The following is a 22,167-nucleotide window of genomic DNA, read 5'->3' as shown; positions in this document are numbered from 1 at the left end:
TTAACCTTGCAAATTTCTGTAGCAAAGTCTCCAAGTACAACAAAAGGAGAATGTTATATCACCAGTGATCGTTGATATTGACCGCAAAAGAACTTTCCTTAAATAAAAAATAAACTAGGAAGAAACATTCTGTCATGAAATTTTATGTTCAACTTTAATTCTAAATTGTGCTCAATCAAATAGGAAACGGTTAAGTTTAATACAGCTCTGACTCAGATGATTAGTTTACCTTATTTATTTATTTATTTTACAAGCAGCCCATCTTGTTAATGAAGCTCAATGCTCTCCTATAAGGTAGTATTTATGTCCAACCACAATCATTACCCTGAAAATGAGCAATAAATTTGCCACTTGGGTGCATTAAATGCCACCTTCCTCGTGTCTAAAGAGCGAGTGGCTGGTGAATCAAATAAAACCGCTGGGAGCTGTCCTCGGGTGACAAAATAACTCCCGACATCTATTAGTCCAACTAAAGCATTTATACTCTTAAGAGGCTCAGGAAGGAGTGGACTGACATGGTGGCACCTCACTCAATACAGGTACAGTGGCATGAGAGGAAAGAAGAAAAAAAGGGATAAAGAAAAAGATTTACCAAGTAGCGAACAGACCCTGACTAGGGCCATGTGACGTGAAATAAGGAATTTTACCAGCTGTTTTCACTCTGTTAGCTCCTTCCATCTGCCTTCATCTTTAATTTATAGATTCTTTCATTTGTATGGTTGTCACTCACCTTTGATATATTGCTGGATCTGCTAGCTGAATGACCTAGAGGCTTTTCATTCTGTAAAAAAAGAAATAAAAAGAGGAGAAAAGCATTTTAGTGAACAAATAAAAGCACATTAAAAACAAAATGAAGAATAACTGCTGGTCAGCATGCACATTTTTTTCCTGCACTGAGAACACACGTCACATTACCATATGAAGAACATTTTATTTCTAATGAAAAGTGCTGCAAAAGGAGCAGCTTTCATGCGTTGGAGGCAACACATTTTACAGAGTAAATAAATCAATCAAAGCTTAGAGTTCCAGTGAATCTCGGTTGCTTGGTCTCTTAAGTTCGCAAATCAATTTATTAAGCCACGAGACTAAAGGACGCCAAATGCATAACATATCGTCCAAACTCCAAATCAAATGGTGTCGTACTATTTGCATCATTAGCCAGAAAGCGGAACAAGCAAATTCTTCCAAAGCTGTCAAGATGCGTTACGAAGCTTCACCGATTCCCACTCTGTGTCCTCAGCTTGCATCAGAGGCTGGGATAAACAGCTGCTGGCGTGTCCCGATTCATTCAGGATCGGCAGTGAAAGCGGGCATGATTTCTTAATCAGTAATCAATCATAGTTACATAACCCAGAGCTCAGATTAAAATTGACTGGTCACATAGAACGAGCATGAGAAGAGCTTGGCTGAGATAAATTAGCACCAGAGGAGCATTTTCTCAACATCACCACGTTAAGTATAGGTTAATTAAAGTTTTAAAGGGGTAAAAATCTGTTCTTCTATGCTTTTCACTAGCTAAACTCCTCAATAACTCAATATTCCACACATTAGTAGCACTGAATGTAATAATAATCAGTTACTAAAAAGTGATTACCGCTTATTTTTCCACTATAAAATTTCTTCAAGATTTGAACACTGCATTAACACTTATCTTGAGATCAGTCTACAATATTTCCTTGACTTAATAATACTGTACTTGCAGTGACAATAAAAGACCACCACCAATTAGATGAATTACATTCATCAGCATTGCAAATCATGTCTAAAACCCAACCTCACTGTCTTACTTGCAGCAGGCGTACTTTATATCGGATAAAGCCGTCACTGATGCATCCCAGCAAGTGCAGGTGGAAATCTGATCCATGGGCTAGGCTGCACTATTCCTGGCAGGGAGTGTAAAGTGTAAAATGAGCTTAGGCCCAAGGCTAATGTTCAAATTTATTGCCAAATACACCTAATGATGGGGGTGATTTGTATGGTTGTCAAGCAGATTACTAAAAAAGATGTTTACATATAATAAAATAGTTGACAAAATGACAGCTTTATACAGGAAAAATTTCAAATGTTCTTAGAAAAACAATTAAATTCAATATTCTGCCAAGAGTTTTGAAGCAACGGGAGCGTGCAATGGTGCATCCGTCTTCACAACACCGCAGACCTCAATTTTTACATCAGACATAAAAAACTGGAAACAAACATTGCTTGTAAAGTTTGTGGTGAAATCTCTTTCTCCATACTTTGTCTGAAAATGTTCCCATGTCCTAAAAAAGAATAAGAACAACTTTCTGCTCTCTCAACAAAAGCTGGAGTTTCGCCCCGCTTGGTTCCCCTTTAAAGGCATTATTGGTAAACACATTGATTACTATCACACCACACGCTTATGTGAAAATATTGGAAATAATTAAATACAAAACTTGTCTTTAATGTTATGTGACGGCAGCAGATTTGCTTTATAAAGTGGTGAAAAAAAAATCTTTGCTCAGATGGGAAGCTGATGTCTACATACTCAAATTATACAACAAGCAGCTACCAATTCACACTCTTTTGTGTCTAGTTGCCATGATAATGGCTTGTCCAAATTTCCTCCATCCTCCAACTCGAATGCAAGAAATCATAATTACTTTCAACTATGCAAGTGTACATGTAAACACTGAATAGTAACACTAAATTAATCCAAATAGACATTCATTTTTAAACTACAACCAAACGGAAAAAAGACTCAATTTGTGGTGAGTAAGCCTACTTTGGCTAAATAAGAAATCTATCATCTTCTTCAGTGACCTTTAATTTTCTCACAGTCTTCTGACCACAACAGAAAATGTCTCTAATATCTCAGGAGCACCTGGAAGAATCAGAATCAATACAATTAATAATTCTCTGCTGACCCAACTAAAAATGTCAGCTGCATGTATGAAACAGTTTGAATCTCCATCCTTAAAGAAGTATCATCTTACCAACAGAGTGACAGCAGGTTTAGCTCCACCATGCACTCAATAGAAAGTTTGACAATTCTTCCCTGTCTGGATTCACCACAACTGCAATTAGCCAAGTTGGCTCTTGAAGTGGTTGAACCGAATTTTCTCGGCCTTTCTGTAAATGTTGACAAGTTAGGTTTTATTTTATTTCTGAGACCAAATTAAACGAAGAATGCAGAGTGAAGACAGTAGTCTGAAGACTCGCTTTACTGTCGGTGGCATCTTTACCCAAAAATTTGAGAACCCATGCCTGGCGTTTTGAACTTGACGTGGTTATCCATGTTGTTGTGAAAAATGGTCATTTGAGTGTGAAAAATATGTTCTACATTTGTGTGGGTTAACTTCAAACATTAAATAAATGAGTTGTCTGGAAATTGACAACCCATTTCCTCTAAGATGACTGGAAATCTTCAAATAAAAGTGAACCTCACTACACAACTTCCTTCTTTTCTTCTTGCTTATTTTTTATATTTAAAGGGTGCACAGTAACTCAAGGTCCTATGTTGTTTTCAGAGGAAATTGAAAGGTCTGACAACAAATTACAGGATTGTTAGTATTACTGTTAACTTTTAAGGCACCTCAGAAAATTATGATTTTCTGAAATCCAATAAGTCAGGAGGTAGACTGAGGACAGATGTTAGGTTGAACATTTTTTGTTAGTTTTTAGCATTGTGGAAAATATGATATATTCTTCCTGGTGTATTCTAAAGCAGGTCTAATCTACCTCAAAGTCAACAAATTTGATTTGAAAAAAAAAAAAACATTTAAGGTCGGTTATCTAAAACAAAACCTGTTACAAGCACAACTTCTGGTTCGCTAATTTACTCCGGAGAGTAAATCTGCTTTTTGATTGTACTTGCAAATGACGTGACCAACTCCATTTTATTGTCTTCACTTTGTCAGTGTGGCCCATTTAATTTCCACAACATGGTGAGTGAGGCTCTCCAAGGGTACAATTTGTTAAAAAAAAAAAAAATAAATCAATAACTAACTTGACAGAATTCAGTTTCCCAAGGTATGGCAATCAAACCTTGAAAAGCACAACAAAAATATACACAAAAGTAATAATACTTGCTCTTAATCCTGTTTTCTCTGTCAAATGTGAAGCAGCAAGGGAATATTCTAAGGTAAAGGTGAAATATCAAGGCCACAGGTACAAGGCTGTTGCAGACAGTAAATGATTTCAGGAGATTTTGTTTAATTTATCATTGTACACTCTATAAGCAAGCAGCCATATTGGACATTGGAGTCAAGGTTGGTGAGCACTGATTTTCCCCAGATAAACCCTTATACTGAGTCTGGCTCTTCTGGAGGTTTCCTCCTATTAAAAGTCTGGTTTTTCTATCCACTGTCACCTCATGCTTGACCAGGATGTGAGATTGCTGCAAAGTCAATGACTTGATATAATTGGACCAACCGGCATGATACAATAATTTGACCATAAAGCACTATAATTGTGACCCAATCGTGAAGTATTCAATTTGACCTGCAAGTTACCACATCATTAGAATGAACCGGATCGGTTTGAACAATTTGGACGGGTTTGGATTTCATACTAGAAATGTGTGGCATCAGTTATCAGTGTTGATTTGACATGTGTTGTAATTTGCAAAGGAAATGAAAGAGAATTAAAGTTTTAGTGTGAACATTACTTGATTGTCAGAAGTCACTCATGTAAAAACTGAGTGAAATATTACAAAAATCAAAGAGATGTTAGAATTTAAACAAAAGTAAATTATCTATTTCAAATAAATAGATAATTTATTAGATCCATAGAAGTAAATCCTGCTAAAGCTTATTGCTGATTTCATGTGATTTCCTGCAAATTACAGCCAGTAAGGCTATTAACAGAAGGGACAAACATCTAAAACCAGATTTTATAAAATCAACTATATTCTAAAATAAATTTCATAAAGAAAGTTATGAAAGTTGCAATGAAAGCTTCCACAACCATTTTGTTTTCCAGGCGGAGATGTTTTGTGGCATTTCCTCTGAAAGCCAAATAAGATGAAGAGCGAGGGGGACAAATGTACCACTGTATTGTTTGGAAAGACATCTCGTCTTTAAGAGCTTTTGCAAGATGTTGTACACTTACTCAACAAGAAGCTTCATTAACTACAATTTCAACTTAGACAGCTGGAACAAGTAAGATGCCGATTAGCACAACCTTATGCGAGCAGCTGTTTGCTAAACTGACAAACTGCAGACTGTAAACACTTATAGGTACGACTAGAACATAAAGCCCAACAGCAAACAGTTCAGGTCAGATGCTTTGCATTATTCTATGATGCTAATATTTGTAGGGCCATTTTCACTCGTAATAATGTTTCTTCAACCATTGCCTTTGGACAGCAGCTGTCCAAATGGTTTGCTCATCATCCAGCCTCTGTTACTCTGGAGGCTGGATGATGAGCCTCTCTACCAGTCTAAAGTCATTTACCACTTCTAGCAGTTTCTCTTCCCCACAGCATGCTGCTGCCACCACCATATTTCACAGAAGTTATTTTCATTTCATCTAACGCTCGGACCTTCTTTCACAAGTGCATGAAATGCTGCATGTGGAATTTCATATTCAGCCACATATTTTTGTTCTAATGCAGGGCCAGACTGACTGTGCCACTAATGCATGCACAGGGTTGGACAGACACCCTTCTACTGCAGTCCTGGCTGTATTTCCAGCAACATCTGGAAGGTGAACCTCTGCCAACGACTTAAGTCACTTGTTGCATATTTAAATGAAAATGTCAAAAGAAATATCCTCCTCTTGGAGACATGAAAGTTAAAAAACAAAGTTTTTGTTTTGCTATTTGAACAGTGTTTTCGAACTGAAGATGATACGATAAGCTAAAATTAATATATTACAGCTGAATAGGAAGGAAAATAAAACACAGATATTTGAAAGTTAGTCCCAAATGATTAATTACATAATGGGAATTAGCCTAAGAGTCCTAATGGAACCATTATGAAGGGTGGGAGCTGGGACTAAATATGCTGTTCAACGCATTTCCTGCTGTGCTTGTTTTAGGTGACACGCAACCCTCCATTACTTCCCCTCCAGGCAGAAAACATGTCTATTTCACTTCCAATGAAATCAGCCGTTTGGTTTTGAAAACTGGCATTACTCTGATAGGGAAAACTGGGTAAAGCTTATGATTTGTACCAGACTGTACTTAGCGTCTGATCTTTCTGTCTAACACAAATCTAAAAATTAGGTCATCCCTTACCATAACCCTCCACTTGGAAAGAAAACATTCCCTAAATATGCAGCTTCCCAGAAGAATACAGCTGACATGGACCAACGTGCAGAAATACAAGATATTCCAGCAAACGCAGCATTCATTGTTTCCTCCCTGAGCATGAGTGGCTCATTCTGGCGAGCCACAATAAAGAGCACCTACAGGAAGGGAAGTGGGCCCTTTCTGTGGCTTTCTGTTTGCGCCGTTGTCAAACGGTCACTTCGGGGGGAAATGGAGACCGACTGTGAGTCTGCAGCTGAGCAGCAGAACAGAACCAGATGAGAAATCTCAACTATGCAGTGCTACGACGACTAGGGCCTGGTTGACCACAATCATCTAAAACAGCATAAAATTTTAAAAAATCATTGCTGTCAGAAAATAAAGGAAACGGACTTTCAAAACTGCGAGTTCGTGATGTGCGGACAGAAGTGGAAATGAAACACGTGCTCCAAGTACTGGCTTTCTACAGAGCAACTTGACTTTAGTTGAAAGAGCTTTTCTTCTCTGAAATGGCACTTTCCCTTAACAAATTCAATCTGTAACCCAAAAGGAGACAGTGGGTATCATAAAACCACACCATCCTTAGATAAAGACAGATGTGGGAAAATACGCTTCTATATGAATAAGAAGGTTGTTATCCTCAACAGGATGTATTCTTGTGGTTTTCCCATTACCACCTTCTCCTCTTCCTCCTCTTCTCATTTTTCCCCTCCTCCACACATTATCCCCTTCATCTTAGGAATAATTACATCAGTATGTCCAAACAAGATGTGGAAAAGCAGAGACAGTGACCAGGTTGAGGTCAAAGCAGATATTCTTCAGAAAGGCTCTCACGGACACATCACCAAAAATTACTTCAGCAACCAATAAGAGCCACAGTAACAGATCAGGAGTGAGTTTTTAGGGGGTTTACGGTACATAAAAGGAGAAGTGAGATACAAGACGGGAAGAGGGCAGAGCTGCTCCACAAAAAGGAATAAATACACAGAGATCTGAGGAAAGAGTTTTCAAAATCTGCAGCAAAGTCGCATTTCCTCATTAGCACAGCAGTCAGTTTCAATCTCCCATGTTATTTATGACTTGTAGGAGAAAGTCAGGCTACAGATAATTAGCCCAACACAGTACCGACTAATAGCTGCATCATTGTTACTAATGCTATTCTACCCAGTGATAAAATTATTCCTTCAGATGCTCAACAAAGCATAGACATAAAAATAGAAACCAGGAGGTCAAGTCAATAAGGACTCACTTCCAAGCAGGCAATTATTGCTTAATTTGGGCACATCCAAGAGTCATCTTTCACAACTTTTGCACTGACTGCTTCAGTATTGGGTCAATTAAGTCCTGAAAACAAGTATGTATGTAAGAAAATAACAATTAGGAATCGTGCTGGCCTTTGAGGTTAGTCAGAAACAATCAGCTGAACAACAACCAAAACCAAAACTCAGTCAGCGTCTTGCAAAAATAACTCATGCCTTGTGACATTTTTACATTTAGTTACGTTGTGGCCTTAAAAGTACATAAATTTGAGTGAGATTTTATACGACTGACGAGACGTTTACGATCTCACAGTGCACAGAGCATAAAAAAAACAACACAACCCTCGGTTTGTGCATCCAAACCAAAGGAATAGACAAGAAGATCACCAAAAGAAGAAAAGTTTAAAAAAAACGAGGCCGATTGACTCTGAAGAAGCTGCTTAAGGAACTATTCAGACACCCCACAAATCTGACCTAAATGAAATGCAATTCTGGAAGGATGTAGGGGCCACATAGGGGATACAGCAAACTGTTGAAGACAACAGTCTGGTCAAATGTGAGCAAAACTTTCTGGCTAACATGAAATAATTCATGACTCCAAGCCTGACTCACTCAGACTGCTCAGCAGCTTTAACAGCTCTATTATGAAACATAAGGGTGGGTGCAGGATGCCGAGGAAATGTTGCACAAACACGGAAACTGGTCAACACCGACAGGAAGATGGAGGAGGTAAATAAGACAATCCCTAAATACAATCGGTTTTATGCTGCAAAAGACAAGAGACTAAGACAAAGGTGGGGGACCTTTAGAACACCTTTGTATATTTAGTGTCTTCCAGCAGACACTAACCGTTCATTATTAATAGATAATAATGTCCCAATCAGAGATCACAGTTAAATCTAACTAAAAATCTGTAGCAATGATTACCACTTTTTTCTTGTCACCATGCAATATTTTGTCTTGCTTTTTAAAATACATTCATCTTGTATTATACCAGATGGTTTGCAAGGACGGGCTAAAGTATATCTGCTAAATATCCTTTTTACAGCAGCCCTGAAATGTATTACAATCAGGTGGATGCAATTAGAGCCACCTTTCTATGACTTATGGGTTCAAAAAGTAAGGGAATTGTATAGAATGGAACAGATAACCTACTCATTAAGACTTCAAAAAAAACACTTTTAGTCTGGGGTTCAGCAGAAGCTCTGTTGATGTAAATAAATCCAATAGGTTTGTCTTTTGGCATATGGCGTTTAACTATCCCACACACAGTCTATTCCTATTTTAGGATTGTTTAGTAATGAGTCTACAAATGTGATGCGGAGGCCATAAGATATTATGCTGAGATGTTTATTTTATGAAAAACTTTATATTGTCAACATTTGTATTATGTACCACTGATGTATGGCTATGTATACATATGAATTTGGATGGCTTTGTATACATAGCCATACATTTATCATTTTTTATCATCTGTAAAAAATGATAAAAATGTAAGTTCTAAAAAATAAAATAAAAAAATAGATTCATCTTTGTAGTTTCAGGACAACAAAATGGAAAAGTTGAAAGTCATTGAAACTCCACCGTGCTCTCCTGCCCGGTGTCATCTCCTCTTCCTCGGCTGCTTCTGTCCAACAGCTTTAATCTCTGCCCCTGACATGTGACTTTCCTAATCCCCCCTTCCTCCAAACAGCTGCAGATTTGACACAAAGCTCTGCGATTTGGTTCATCAGTAGATGATACGACATGCTAAGAGCCGCGCAGTATTTTTACACGACTGGCTGCTCTGCCACAGAGGTCGCTGGTTTTGTCTGGAGCTTCGGTTTGCAGCTAGAGCTCCAGCTTCCCTATCCATTCTCATGCGAGCACAGTTCAGTGCCAGGTCGGATGAGGAAGGAACAGACCACTCTCCTACTCATAGGTTTTTGTGGGTTTCTCGTGTTTTGTAATGGACTTTGGGAAATAATCTGCAAACCCCCACTCATTTGGAACAAAGGGCAGCAGCATAGCAGAAAATGGGTCAACCTTTCACTCTGAAAAGGTGGCAGATGCTTCTCTGGACTATACAAAACAACATGCATTAAAAATGGACATGAAGTAAAATGAAGAAAGCAAAAAGATGAGGCGGAAAAATTATGCACCTACATTGCCACAAAGGAACAGATGCCCCATCTTTCCTCACTGTTCAGTGCTTAATTAGCTCATTTCTGTCATAGACCAACATGGAATAAGAATAATAATGCATCCCAGATGCATTATATCCACAGAGACTGCAGGCCTCACCATAACAACCACAGTGAAGAGATATAACAATAAGCCTTCAAGTCATTTCTCTTTAAATATGAGGGTGTGGGGGACAAACAAACAGTAGGATCAGGATCACTGACACAGCAAACAGAACTGCATTAAAAAAAAATACATACCTGAATCTTCATTTTCCAACAGGAATTCATTGCTGGATCTTCTAGTCTCCTCACCTTCTCTCACACACACAGTCACACACACACTCACACCGACAAATGCAGATCAGGGGGGTTTACATGCCCCTTCTGTAAATCCTTGAGGTGAATCCAGATCGCAAAGGAATGAATTCCAGAGAAAGCCAAGCCTTTTACAAATACGGAAGTACAGCTGTGGCGTCAGTCGTCACTGAGCAGAAACAAAGGCGGAGGCAAAGATAGGAAGAGACGCAGCAAACGGGGCAGAAAAAGCTGCTGCCCTACATTTTTTCTTTTCAAACACATAAATACTGATCTGCTGCTGCTGCCTGTCCAGGCTTGTCCCCCCTTCAGCTGCAGAGACACACACACACAAACACACCCGGTACTGGTTTGCTACTGTAATCTCATTGGCCGAGCCTCCACTTCCTCCAGCTGATCTTGATGGCAGCTGGGGGAGGGGCATACTGCTGTTGAATCATTCAAGAGAGGGAGGAAGTGGTTTTAAATAGACTGTCTGCTGAGCACCATGCTGGACCTTAAAGAGGCTCTTGATAACCCTGATTAAGCTCGACGCGTACCACCACACATATTAACAGCCCGCCGCCCCATCAATCCCTCCCCGCTGATTTAAGACAAAGGAGTCAGCCACCCAAAGATGTAAAAAACTGCTAAGGATCCCCACCAATCACAGATGCTGTTACTGCCACCTCCACCAATCTACAGCCTGCAAGGTGGAGCGGGGCTGACAGAGGTGGCAATTCATTGCACACATCTTCCTCACAGCTGTGCCCAAGGACGTAGCGAAGACAGTCTGATGCTGAGACAGCAGGCCATTAAAGCCAAAGTCCACCAATAAACACACCAAGTCATCTTTTTTATATCGTCGTGAGTCACCAGATTGTTTCACAAGGTGAAGCCAATAAAGAACATGTCTATAAGAAAGAAAGAAAGAAAAAGATTTCCCCTGAACAAACAAAAAACAAACAAACAAAAACGGGTGCATTATAGGTGAATAAACAAGCTGAACACATGAAATCACCTAATTATTTCCTGTTTGGGTTACATGCCAGATAACCTTACGTGACCCCTGAAACGCAACTTTGAAAACCTGTGGCTTAAAATTGATAGTTTAGGGTGACATTTCTGACACCAAGGACACAGTCAAGTCTACCTTAAACAGGTGCTGCTCATACATAACTGTGTGCAAGTTTGTATTCATACACTGCCGTTTTGTTTTTTCCTACTTACATTTTTGACCCAAGTCAAATCATTTATAATGGTGATCAGTATTAACAGACACATCTGAGAGAACATGCAATCATTTTTAACTCTGATCCAGAACCACACAGCATTCTGGGGGATGTTGGCAGATTTAACCTCTAAATTTTTCATGGCCAGCTAAGCTAGGTTGACCTAGCAACAACGGGTTGAACTTGCCCAGCAGCAGTTTAAGTTTTACCACCATGCCTAGTAACTTCTTAAAAATAAAATATCAGCATTTCAGATATTTTACAAAACAAATGAATAATTATAGATATGGGCCGATATGATGATACACCCAGTAACCTGAGCTGTAAATACTGAAATAATATGATATACATTTTTATGGTGCGTTCGCACCAAATGCGCTTGATGCATCAAATGCTCCAAACGATTCAAATCGCACCACTCTAGCTGCTCCAAACGGCTACAGCTCTCCACATAGACTTTGAACATAAACCAGGTGCACCTTATGCATAATGTGTAATTTTAAGTTAAAACTTTAACATTCAATATGTCTCTCAGATTTAAAAGGTACAACACTACCTGAAAATTGCAGATTATGATCCTGATCTCACTAAAATAACTCAACATGACCTCCTTATGCCAGACTTTCTTATTCGAGTCACATGACCGAATTTCTTCACAGTAGACTTTTTGTATATTGTGAAAAATCTCTTTAAAATCATGAATTGTCAAAACAGATACAGACAGTTCACTAGGCAGGTATGAATAGAAAGTGACATTGGTATGAAATGAGCTGGAAGATAACTCATTTTCACTATCTTAATGCTAAAGACATCGTGGATAATGAGAAGAGCAGCACTTTACTTTCATCGAGCTCTCTCAACATTTGTCACCAAAAACACACTTCCAGCAAATATGCTGGTGTGACAGAAATTTTATGTGTTTGCGTGGATTCAGAGAACTATAAAGTGGGTGTGTGACAGTGGAAGTGATTTACAAAACTTCCTGGAAGTTCTGCACATTGTTAAATGTCTTCACTAGAAATCAGAATCTGGAATCCTCAAATAAAGATTAATTTATCTGATGTCTCTGCTAGGCAGAGTTTCCATTCAGACTTGCTTCATTATAGATCGTCTTCTGAGCTCTCTGTGTTGTGTACAATACATGAATAAACCTGATTGAGTGACTTTACCTGAACAGTGCTTGGAAATGGGTTTTTTTCCCACGACAATTATCTGTCCAGGACTTCATTTAAAGGATGGCTATTATGTCAAATATACTTTTTTGAGCTCTACATCATGTTACAATGTTATTACCTCATCGAAAACATACCTGTAGTTTGTTGAGAATCTGTCACGCATGTTTGAGAAATCCCAGAATCTCCTGTTGCAACCTTTACAGCAGTGTCCAAGCGCGTGTTTTCACAAAGTGCCCCTATTTCCACAAAGCTCCTCCAGACTAGCGGCAGCAACAATTAGCAAACAAGTGGTGAAACTGCAAATCTGCCAAATTCATCAGCTTTTTCATAACAACTGAAGGCAACATGTTTATCTGACAAGAAACCATGTTACCTACCTAACCATACAATGGCTCTATGTGCTAGGAAATACATAATACTGCCACTTTAATACTTTTAAAAGGCTCTGCATATAACAGTTTTAGCAAACTAGACTCTTTCCTTTTTCTTTTCTTGCTTGTGGCTTTATTTATAGTACATGATTGGGCATGGGCAGAGAGAGAAGGTGGGAAGACAAAGGTCTCAAGGTCAGGAATAGAGTTCAGGACTGAAGCATTGTCTTTCTATTTGTGGAGATGACTTTACCGGAACACCAGCAGACGCCCCAAACTAACTTTATTTTTTATCTAACCAATATTCCACTCAACAAACAAGCCCAGTTGTGAACAGATGCGTTTGTGCTCACATTTGCTCAAAGCAAAACACCCACAGAACTCGATATCTGATCAGACATTTTCTCCTGCCTAATACTGAATAAACTACAGGCTGCAGTTGGTGGATGAGTGCTGTGAAATTAAATTCAGGCAATAACTTGGATGAATTATGAGGCAACACCAAGCAAACGGCTGATGATATCTCGTAGCCAAAAGGCTGCTGCAGCCAACTTCATTTAAAAACACCAGTTTCTGAAGATGAGGGGTATGCTTCAAATTTACAGCTGTAATGTCAACACTGCTGGAGACAGCAGCGTCTCCAGCCTGAACACAGTCAACAGGCTTTTTCAGACAAAAGTAAAATGCAAAAGAGAAGATTGCCAGCTGGTGACTCAGCTTGCTAACGACCATTTCGCTTGAAAAAACAAAAATGTTCTCTCAAAGCAGCAGAACAGTCAGAAAGGCCTTTTCACATGAAGATAATGGGAGAGTGGGATTATGAGAAAAGCCTTTGTTGTTGTAGCATCAAAGTCAATAAACACAACACACTGGATCTATATTCACATGTGGCGTGATATGCAGTTCACAGAAAGGCTTGTGCTTAATCTTGTAGATTTCCACATCGACATGGTCATTCAATGTTCGACATTTTGAGGAACAAAAGAGCAACTGCCAGGAGCTACCGAGCTATGTGCAAGTACCCACAATCATTCCTCTTTTCACATGCTGTCATGTTACAACCGCATGCTTCCACTGGTACGATTCAATTTCTGTCAGGCCATTGGAAAGAAGCATGCATCTGAGAACTGTTGTAAAAATCATGCAAATCCCTCAGTTTATACCTTGGAAATCGCCTTTAAATGTAGGCATCTACTGGCTTGGTACAGCTAATGACTGAAAATTTGATCATTTTGTTCTTGACATAATGGCGCAAGCCTTGTCAGATTCACTGTAGTGTTTTTGTGAACATTCGTTTTAAAGGCTTGCCTTGCTCTGAACTTTGACAGGCCTTTCCAACACAAGAACACGCTTTAATTCAAGCCGAGCTCATACAGACCAACTACTGTTGATTGTAGTCAAAGTCTATTTGGCTTGAACAAAAATCTCTGGTTGTGAGTTTGAATGGATGGTCGGGGCTGTTCATGGTGATAGATGGACCAAAAACCAATCATGACCAGTGACGACCTAAGACAAATATCAAGCTACCCTCTTTTCTGGGAAAATGGTGACCCCTTCCACAGCATCCTCCTTTCCCTCTTTCTAGCTCTAATAATGAGATCACTACAACCCATAGTCCTACTCGTATATTTATTGTTTGATTAATATCTGATGTGTCGGTTGTGCAGTCAAGCGTCGTTCATTGTGTAGCATGACAGGAATTACCATTGTACTGATCCCACTCAACGAGACATGTTTAGGTTCTGTTTTGGAAATCGCACAGTGTGCGCCGGGCTTAAGTCACCCTAATGCGACACTGGTTGTATTTGTTTGTGTGATTGTGGTGCTGTAAATACATGAGCATCTCATCTGTAGCCATGCATGTCCCTCTAACAAGCCTCCACTAAAAAAATTTAATACTTGTCCTTGAATGACAGTCAATAAAACCTACAGACAAAGTTTAAAACACTTAAATGAACAGATGATTAAAAAAAATATTTAGCCTTAAGAAAAGGTTAAGGCTCAAGTCTGTTGCATCATCCAAAAGCTTTCTTCCTTCAGGATTTCTCTGCAGGTGTATTCAGGTTGATTTGAAGTCTTAGTTGTTCCTTTTTTAGCACAAATAATAACTAGCATGCAACCCAAAAAGTTGCACAGTGCTCAGTGAGATGTTCAAAGCTTTAAATAGTTTATCTTCTGTCCAGCTTTCTACCTGACCCATCTGCTGTGGTCTTCCTGAAGCTGTTTGTTTGCCAGTGTTTTCTAAAAGTCACTGAGGACTTAGAAAAAGAGCTCAATTTATACCAGAGATTAAATTGGCTCCGTTTTCTTATTTGGTACCATATCTCTAATTTTATTTCTGAATGCTTCAGGAAACAGGGTTGAACTGAAATGCATGCATTTCTTCTTTATTTGTAAAAATGTGAGCTATGTATAGTTTTGGACCCATGTCACACTACTTTGTGTTGGTCTGTCACATAAAGACCCAGTAAAATACACTGACATGTTACAACCACAAACTTCAAAGAGTAAAAGATTGAAGGGATAAAAAATCTTTATATATGTTTGATTATGAGGCAGTTGATAGATGATATAATAATAACTCTACCTACTCAACATTTTAGACATTTGAGTCTAAAATGTCCTTGCAAAACCAGAGCAAGCAAAAGAGAAGGTAAAATGTTTTAGAGCTGGATAGAGGGCTAAAGACAGAATTTTAGGATAAAATGAGGAGGGGCAGAGGAGCGTCTGACAGAATGATTTCTATAAAGAGAGGAACGTATCTGGTATCCTGCTGGGCATGAAATTGAGCTGTAATAGCCTTTTCAGTTCATATTCAAATATAGTCATGCATAATGATAACTACAGCTCTGCAACTTGTATTCCTGCTGCATCAGTCAAGTCTACCTCCAACGTGACAAAAGAAAGACAAGTGAAAATAAGAAGCGAACAAAGAAAAAAAAGAAAAATCACCTAAGAATAATTTGTTGCATGAATCGTGTCCAGTGATATGATTTGGAGTTCCGCTTTTCTTCTATTCTGAGCCTCTGCTATTCACAGGACATAATCCAGAGTCTAAAATGAAGAGGCAAAAACATTAAGTAGGCCATCACTGTAACAGCATGGCCTCAGCACAAAAGCATCGATTCATCATCCTGAAATAACAGCTTGCTGGCTACATAGTAGCTTTATTGATTTCCAGCTACAACCCAGTGCTCACTGCTCTTCCTTTTCAATGCTGGCGCCCGATGCAGAACATCTATCTCGGACTGTGAAAGCCGATGGGGACAGCTGAAAGGGGGCCCCGCTGAGAACGGACATGTGACCATCAGCAGGGTGGTCAGACAGAGGTGGAGGGGAACAAACTTTGTCCCCTTTTTGGGCTATTTCTGTTCGGGCTGCGAGGTCAGGGTCAGGCAGAGCGCAGAATGCTCTCGAGTTTTGTTTTGAATTCATAAAATGAGCTTATGACTTACAGACTAGTTTCCTTATGACAGCCAGGCAAACAGAAACTAAAAGTGCACAGTGACTTGAAGAAAATATTTATATGTTCAGCATATCGTATCTAAATTAGATTATGTAACAGGAGGTTTTATGATGAGGTGGATTCCACTTATCAGTTCAGTAGAAAGAATCTTTCTACAGATCAACTATGAGTATTGAAAGCAGCAAATGTCACAATGGAAGAGTGAAGATATTGTTGAAAAAAAAAAAAAACATAAGCCAAAACCAAACTTTTTGACCATTAAAATGTTACATTTGTGAGAAACAAACACTGTCCATCACTGATAGTTTTTCTCATCTTATAGAGAAAAGTAGAAGTAGCAGCAGCTTGATGTCACGTTTTTCTTTAATAGCTGATGGGGAAAATATTAAATGCATGGAAATGCTGCAAAAAGAGGCAGTTAACACTAAACAGCTAGAGCTACAATGAAATATTAATGCAGTATTCATGCATTAAGAGGGGACCAGTCAAAGCCCAGGCATAAACCCAAAAAAAGCATTTGTGGAAATAGACGCCAACTACCTCTAATACGACTGAACGTGATCCATTTTGAAAATAGAAATCCAGCAAGTTAATAAAATAGCAGCGAATTAAAAAGAAAAAACTCATCAATAAAATGAATAAAACTTTCCTATATAAGTAATCTTTGTGTTAATGCTTAGATATTTATTAGCTGCTTTTGCTATTTTTATATTAATCCTTATTTTTAACCATCTGATGTCAATCTGCCAAAAATAAAAATACACAATTTGTTTCTAATGTAATATTCACACATCACTGGTGACGCCTCAGTGGCTTCCTGACAGCAGATTTTTATGACCAAGCACACAAAGGTCAACATCCTACTGTGTGGGACAGAGCAGAATACATTGTTCTTTATAGGAATATGATAAACAAGGTTGCTTTGGTGTTTTAGCAGCTGCTCTACATCGGAGACTAAGTGTGGAAAAACGACCCAGCTATTAAAAACAAGCAAAGCATTAAAATGTGAACATGTGTGTATTTTATTTTCTAAGATTATTAGATCTGACCGCAAGCTGTAGTGGTGCAACACAGCTCCTAATGATCACAATTATTACACTCGTTTTTTTAGCCACCCTGCAAAATATACATATTATATATATATATATATATATTATATATATATATATTTCTGCCTGTGAGGTTCTTGTTCACCTCAAGTTATGCCTCTGCAGTCACCTTGAGTCACACTGATGATTGCTAAAACTATCTGAAGTCTACCAGTAATTATTTCTGGTAATTCAACAATTTTGGATGCTAAAATCTACCTAGTGCCTCTCTGCAGCGCATGACTCACAGTTTACTTGGCTGCTGTGAGTGGACAAAATATATCAGCACGAACACACACCTCTCGCTCTACTGAATCAATACGACTCCCCAGCTTGATTTGTGCATTCATTCATAACCACACGCCGGATGAAAATGTGTTGAAATTTCAAACCAAATGGATCCAGAAATATATTTTTTTCCAGCAGATATATACAGCTGAGTTGTGTTTGCCATCATCTGTATTTTATAAAGACTTAAAAAATAATAATAATAATTTTGAAAAGAGATTAAAAGCTCCTGTGGGATTTATTGCTCTGTCAGTATTCAACATCAAACACCTAAGGCAAGTGACACGTTTAAGCTGAGATAAGTTACCAGTACATAATCATCATATAGCACAGATCTCATTTTAATTCCTTCTCACATTACAATGTAGGTCAAAAAACTTCATTAATTCTGCACAATATGCAAGTGTCTGAGGTGAGTCATTAGTGGCTATTGGGATGCAGACGGCAGCACAGAGCTTCTACGGCAGAGCTTATCATACTTCACGGTCTCGACCCGGCTGACCTCGCGTCTCCAGGATCAAACAATTACTGTGAACAGGTTAGGAAGGGAAAAAGTGAGTGAGCAACCCTGCAAAGATTAAACAAAGTGGCCACTACTGAACAATTTCTCACCCCAGCATTCATACACCTTGAACTAATGTAACATTTTATGTTAAAATTACAAACTGGCTTGTAAATTCATTTGATTTTATGTGATATGTCAATGTAACTGAAGTGGAAGGACCCAATTTTCACATTTTTGTTTTACAAATGAAAATCTTAAAGGTGTTGCATGCATTATAGAGTATGTTTCTACCACTTCAGACTCAGTGACCGAAACTCTCACTCACTGCTTTTTGCAGAATAGTGCAAGCTCAGGCAGCCTGGAAGGAGAGCTTTTGAAAAGAAAAGAAAGTTTTAGAGCAGATTCTCAATTGGATTTGGGTTTAAACGTTGACTGGGCCCATCAATCACATAAAAGCGCCTTGACCTGAACCCTTTCATTAGAGCTTTGACCGTGTGTAACATCATTTAAACTTTCCTCTGGGTTATCCCCTTCTTTACATTTTGACTTGAATGGAATCAGTATTGGAACAACGTAACACAGATGCAGGGAAAGAGAAACTAAACATGGCCCAATATGTGCTTTATTTAAATTTGTACATATGATTGGACAAGTTAATCCTCTAAAGCGCCGTGAGAAGACATTTGTTGCGCAATTAATAATCACATTGTTTTTATTTCTCTGTAGATATTCAGATAAATAGTTTTCAAAAAGTTGTTTCTCCAAAACAGTAATTTTCTATCTGTATGTGGACAGGAGGTGCAAATCAAATACGAAATGTTTTTTGTTTGCTAAATTTCTGACGAGGCCTAAATTATACACACACCTACTAAGAGACTTCTGGTGGCAGCTCAATGCAATGAATAATATTTGGGTGTTTTGGAGAAAATTGAAAAAGATTCATGCCACATTATTCAGGTTTTACTCATAAAAAAGCTGAATAATGTGCTGAGATCCATTCCTGAGGACCAGGATTGAGAAACTCCATCATATAGAATCACATTTCAAACACATTAAAGTTTATGATTAAAATGTGACAAAGTGATAAAATATTCCATGCATAATGAAAACTTTTGCAATTATCACTGTTTGATATATTTTTCTTTTTTGTACTGATCAGGCTGCAGGCAAAGGCCCAACAGACATTAGCCTGAATAGGGATAACTGGTTATATGATCATTTATTTTTCAAATTTCAGACTTGAAGAGTGTTACAAAGGCCAACTCTGGGTTTTGTTGCCTGTCTCAACCCTTTAAGGAGTGAAGAGCAGCCCTATCCAAGGCCATTAAATCCATCATCTGCTCTGAGCTCTGGAAGACTGACCTCGATATAGAGAGACAAACCAGAAACAACTACACCCCCTCCCCATCCTCCTGCATCCACCTCGTTCCCTTCCAGGCCGCAGTCGGCTCACTGTGACATCAGCAGTCCTCACCTGCTGCTAAAACAGATGGCGCCTCATCACTGACCCCAGCCAGGTTTAGAAGATCTGGTCTGTACATATACCAGTTTGGGAGTTTATAATGTGCAAATCCTCTGAAGCCATTAGCTTCCTCTTCCTCTTCCACCAGCTCTTCCACTACGCCTGTTTTTAGATCTAAACAGGATGTAGGAGATGCCAGCAGCTTCCCTGCAGCAGGCCACCTCTCCACAGGGGGGCTCTTGGCATACGAAGGCACCTGGGATGCAACTCTTCCTCCCCGTTTCATGTAATCCTCAAATTTCTGCCTTCAACTGTGGCCAACGGATGGAATTATGGAGAAATGATGGTGAAGTGCTGCATTACTTCTGATCCAGCTTGACAGAAATCTGTGCACATTTCTTCATTCAATGGCTAATGATATGGAGAGAAAGGATAGATAATCCCTGTAACTCCTACCACACCACCCTTAGACATTGGGAATCTGTCTACAGATTTTTGTTTCACTCCATCTTGTCAGGTGAATTAAGACGGTTTAAAGTGCTGCACACCAGCTCCATCCACTTCCCATAACAAGTAACTTTGATTTACACACCCTCTTCTATTCTGTACAATGAAGTAGAATGAAGCTTGCGAAATGAATCGCTTCACCTATACTACTCCAAAAGAACTAGATTAAGCTCCAGTACCTTTCGCATTCCAGATAAATACAGAAATTGGTACTTAGAGGTTGTTTACGTCTTATAAGAAGTATGCAAGTTAAATACAAATCAATTCATTGGTAAAAGCATCATTACGATGAAATGATATTTCATCTATGTCTCGGCATTGAAAACAACTTTTTTTAAAAAGTATTTACTACTATATCCAATTCACACCCATCATAAATCACATTGGCTTGCACATTAATGTCAAGTTGACCTGTCCTGCAGAGACAAAGACAAAAAGCTGCTTTCAGCTGCCCCCTGCTGACAGGGTCATGAACAAACCCCAACCTCAAAAGAAACACTGTGCAATTACTGCACAGATCGATTCAGATCCAATACTCTCAAAGTTCTTGTTCAAAGGTACAAATTCAGGTTAAGTGTAGGCTTTCAGAATAACTAGCGATGAAAAAAATCTATCTGGTTGAATTGACTTTCAAAAGAAAGAGAGAAACAAATGCTTGTGTTTTGGGTCCATGACTGTTTTCCTTCTTGTTTTTGTTTTAAGGAATCAGAATTTGAACTTCATTTAAACTAATAATTTATCATTTTACACACAAAAACAAGCATCATAAATAAAGAGAATTGAAATTATACAGTGAAACATCAAAGGAGTCGAGATAATGAGACAGATATGCATAGACAGAATACATAGCAAACCTACTCTGGATAATTTATGTCTCAGGGACAACAAGGATACAAAACAGTATTAATATTCTGGTGAGAAATTGCTTTAGTATTGTTTTTTTGTTTTTGTTTTTTGGTTCTCTTCAGCTTTTTCTACATAGTGTCCCCTCAGAGCCTGTAGTTAGTTCTGTTTGTCTGAGAGGAACATGGCTCGAGCAAACCGACAAGGACAAAGCCTCCATTTTGATTTACATAAATGGCTCAGGTTTGAACTTAAAATTCACACTAAATTTGATGGCAGGGTGAATGATCAAAAACAGAGCTGTGTAATGATGTTAAGGGTATTTAAAAAAATAAATAAATAAAAAATCTCATGTTTCTGGACACGTTTCTTGTTCCGACTTTGGGTCAACTGGGTTTCAGAAAAATGCTACAACCTTCAATCAACCCATCGCTGACGACAAGATGGCTTTATCCTTTATTCATAAAGAGCGATCCGATTGTGCTTCAAAAGGTCTTCAGTCAACACACATCTCGCTTTGCTGTGGATATTTATAGGGGAAAAAGTTTCCTGACGATGATGTCGGCTTTCTTCCCCTGTGCTTCCATGCTTTCCTGTGCCATGCTGATTGTTCAAATTATTATAAAATGTTTTTGCATCTTCAATTGATTGTGTGTTGGGAGCAAGAATTACTCCCAGGAATTAATCAGATGCTTTGTCCCAAATGACTCAATAATACTAGAGAAGTCGCTTAAGTTATAAAACAGCATGACTGATATGAACGTACCTGCAGAATTACTAGTGGCCAATGACTCTACAGCTTGTGACGGCAGTCTCTATACATTCACTTCCTGTGAACTGACTTCATTTCTCAAAAATCCTCATTCTCCCTCCTAAAAGTTGTGAAGTTTCCTGGGTTGTTGCTCATTACTTTATAGCAGCTGTGAGGGGGTGCAGCTGGACGATCCGAATCTCTACTGATCTCATTTTTATGACACCAAAAGACCCAGCAGTGATGAAATAAACGATCGTGTCAAGAATCTGACTGCTGTGGTTGTGCTTTGTTTACAAGGCAAGCAGTTTAATAACTTTCTTACATCCTCCTCCTCGCTCAGTGGGTTGCTTCAAACAAAACAGCAACTATACCACACACCAAATAGACATACTTCCATACTGCTGCAGCTCACATTAAGAGGACAACTCAAATTGATCAAACTGTGATTATCAATCCGAAATTGTGATTATCAAGCCAAAAGGATTAGTCTCACCTCGGGTTAGGAGGAGGCTGACGGAAAGATGGAAGTGATGTGTGCAGAACAGGA

At 38.7% G+C, this 22,167-nt stretch overlaps 1 protein-coding gene across 6 annotated transcripts in view; it reads right to left on the bottom strand.

Moving 5' to 3' along the window:
• The window catches only part of marchf8 (membrane-associated ring finger (C3HC4) 8), an 86,488-nt gene that overhangs the window by 24,325 nt on the left and 39,996 nt on the right, over nt 1-22,167 (bottom strand). For 5 of the 6 annotated variants that reach the window (XM_055029310.1, XM_055029312.1, XM_055029313.1 and 2 more), the window contains one exon: nt 731-781. In XM_055029310.1, coding sequence (XP_054885285.1) covers nt 731-781 — 51 coding nt within the window. Of the gene's footprint in view, nt 1-730; nt 782-9,893; nt 10,945-22,167 lie in introns of those variants that run through there. The other variant, XM_055029314.1, reaches the window with a different exon arrangement.

The sequence above is a fragment of the Poeciliopsis prolifica genome, unplaced genomic scaffold (genome assembly GCF_027474105.1).
Source record: "Poeciliopsis prolifica strain line A6 unplaced genomic scaffold, Auburn_PproV2 SCAFFOLD005, whole genome shotgun sequence".
Lineage (NCBI taxonomy): Eukaryota > Metazoa > Chordata > Actinopteri > Cyprinodontiformes > Poeciliidae > Poeciliopsis > Poeciliopsis prolifica.
Note: the sequence above shows the minus strand (reverse complement) of the source record. Positions and strands in the feature narration are given on the sequence as shown.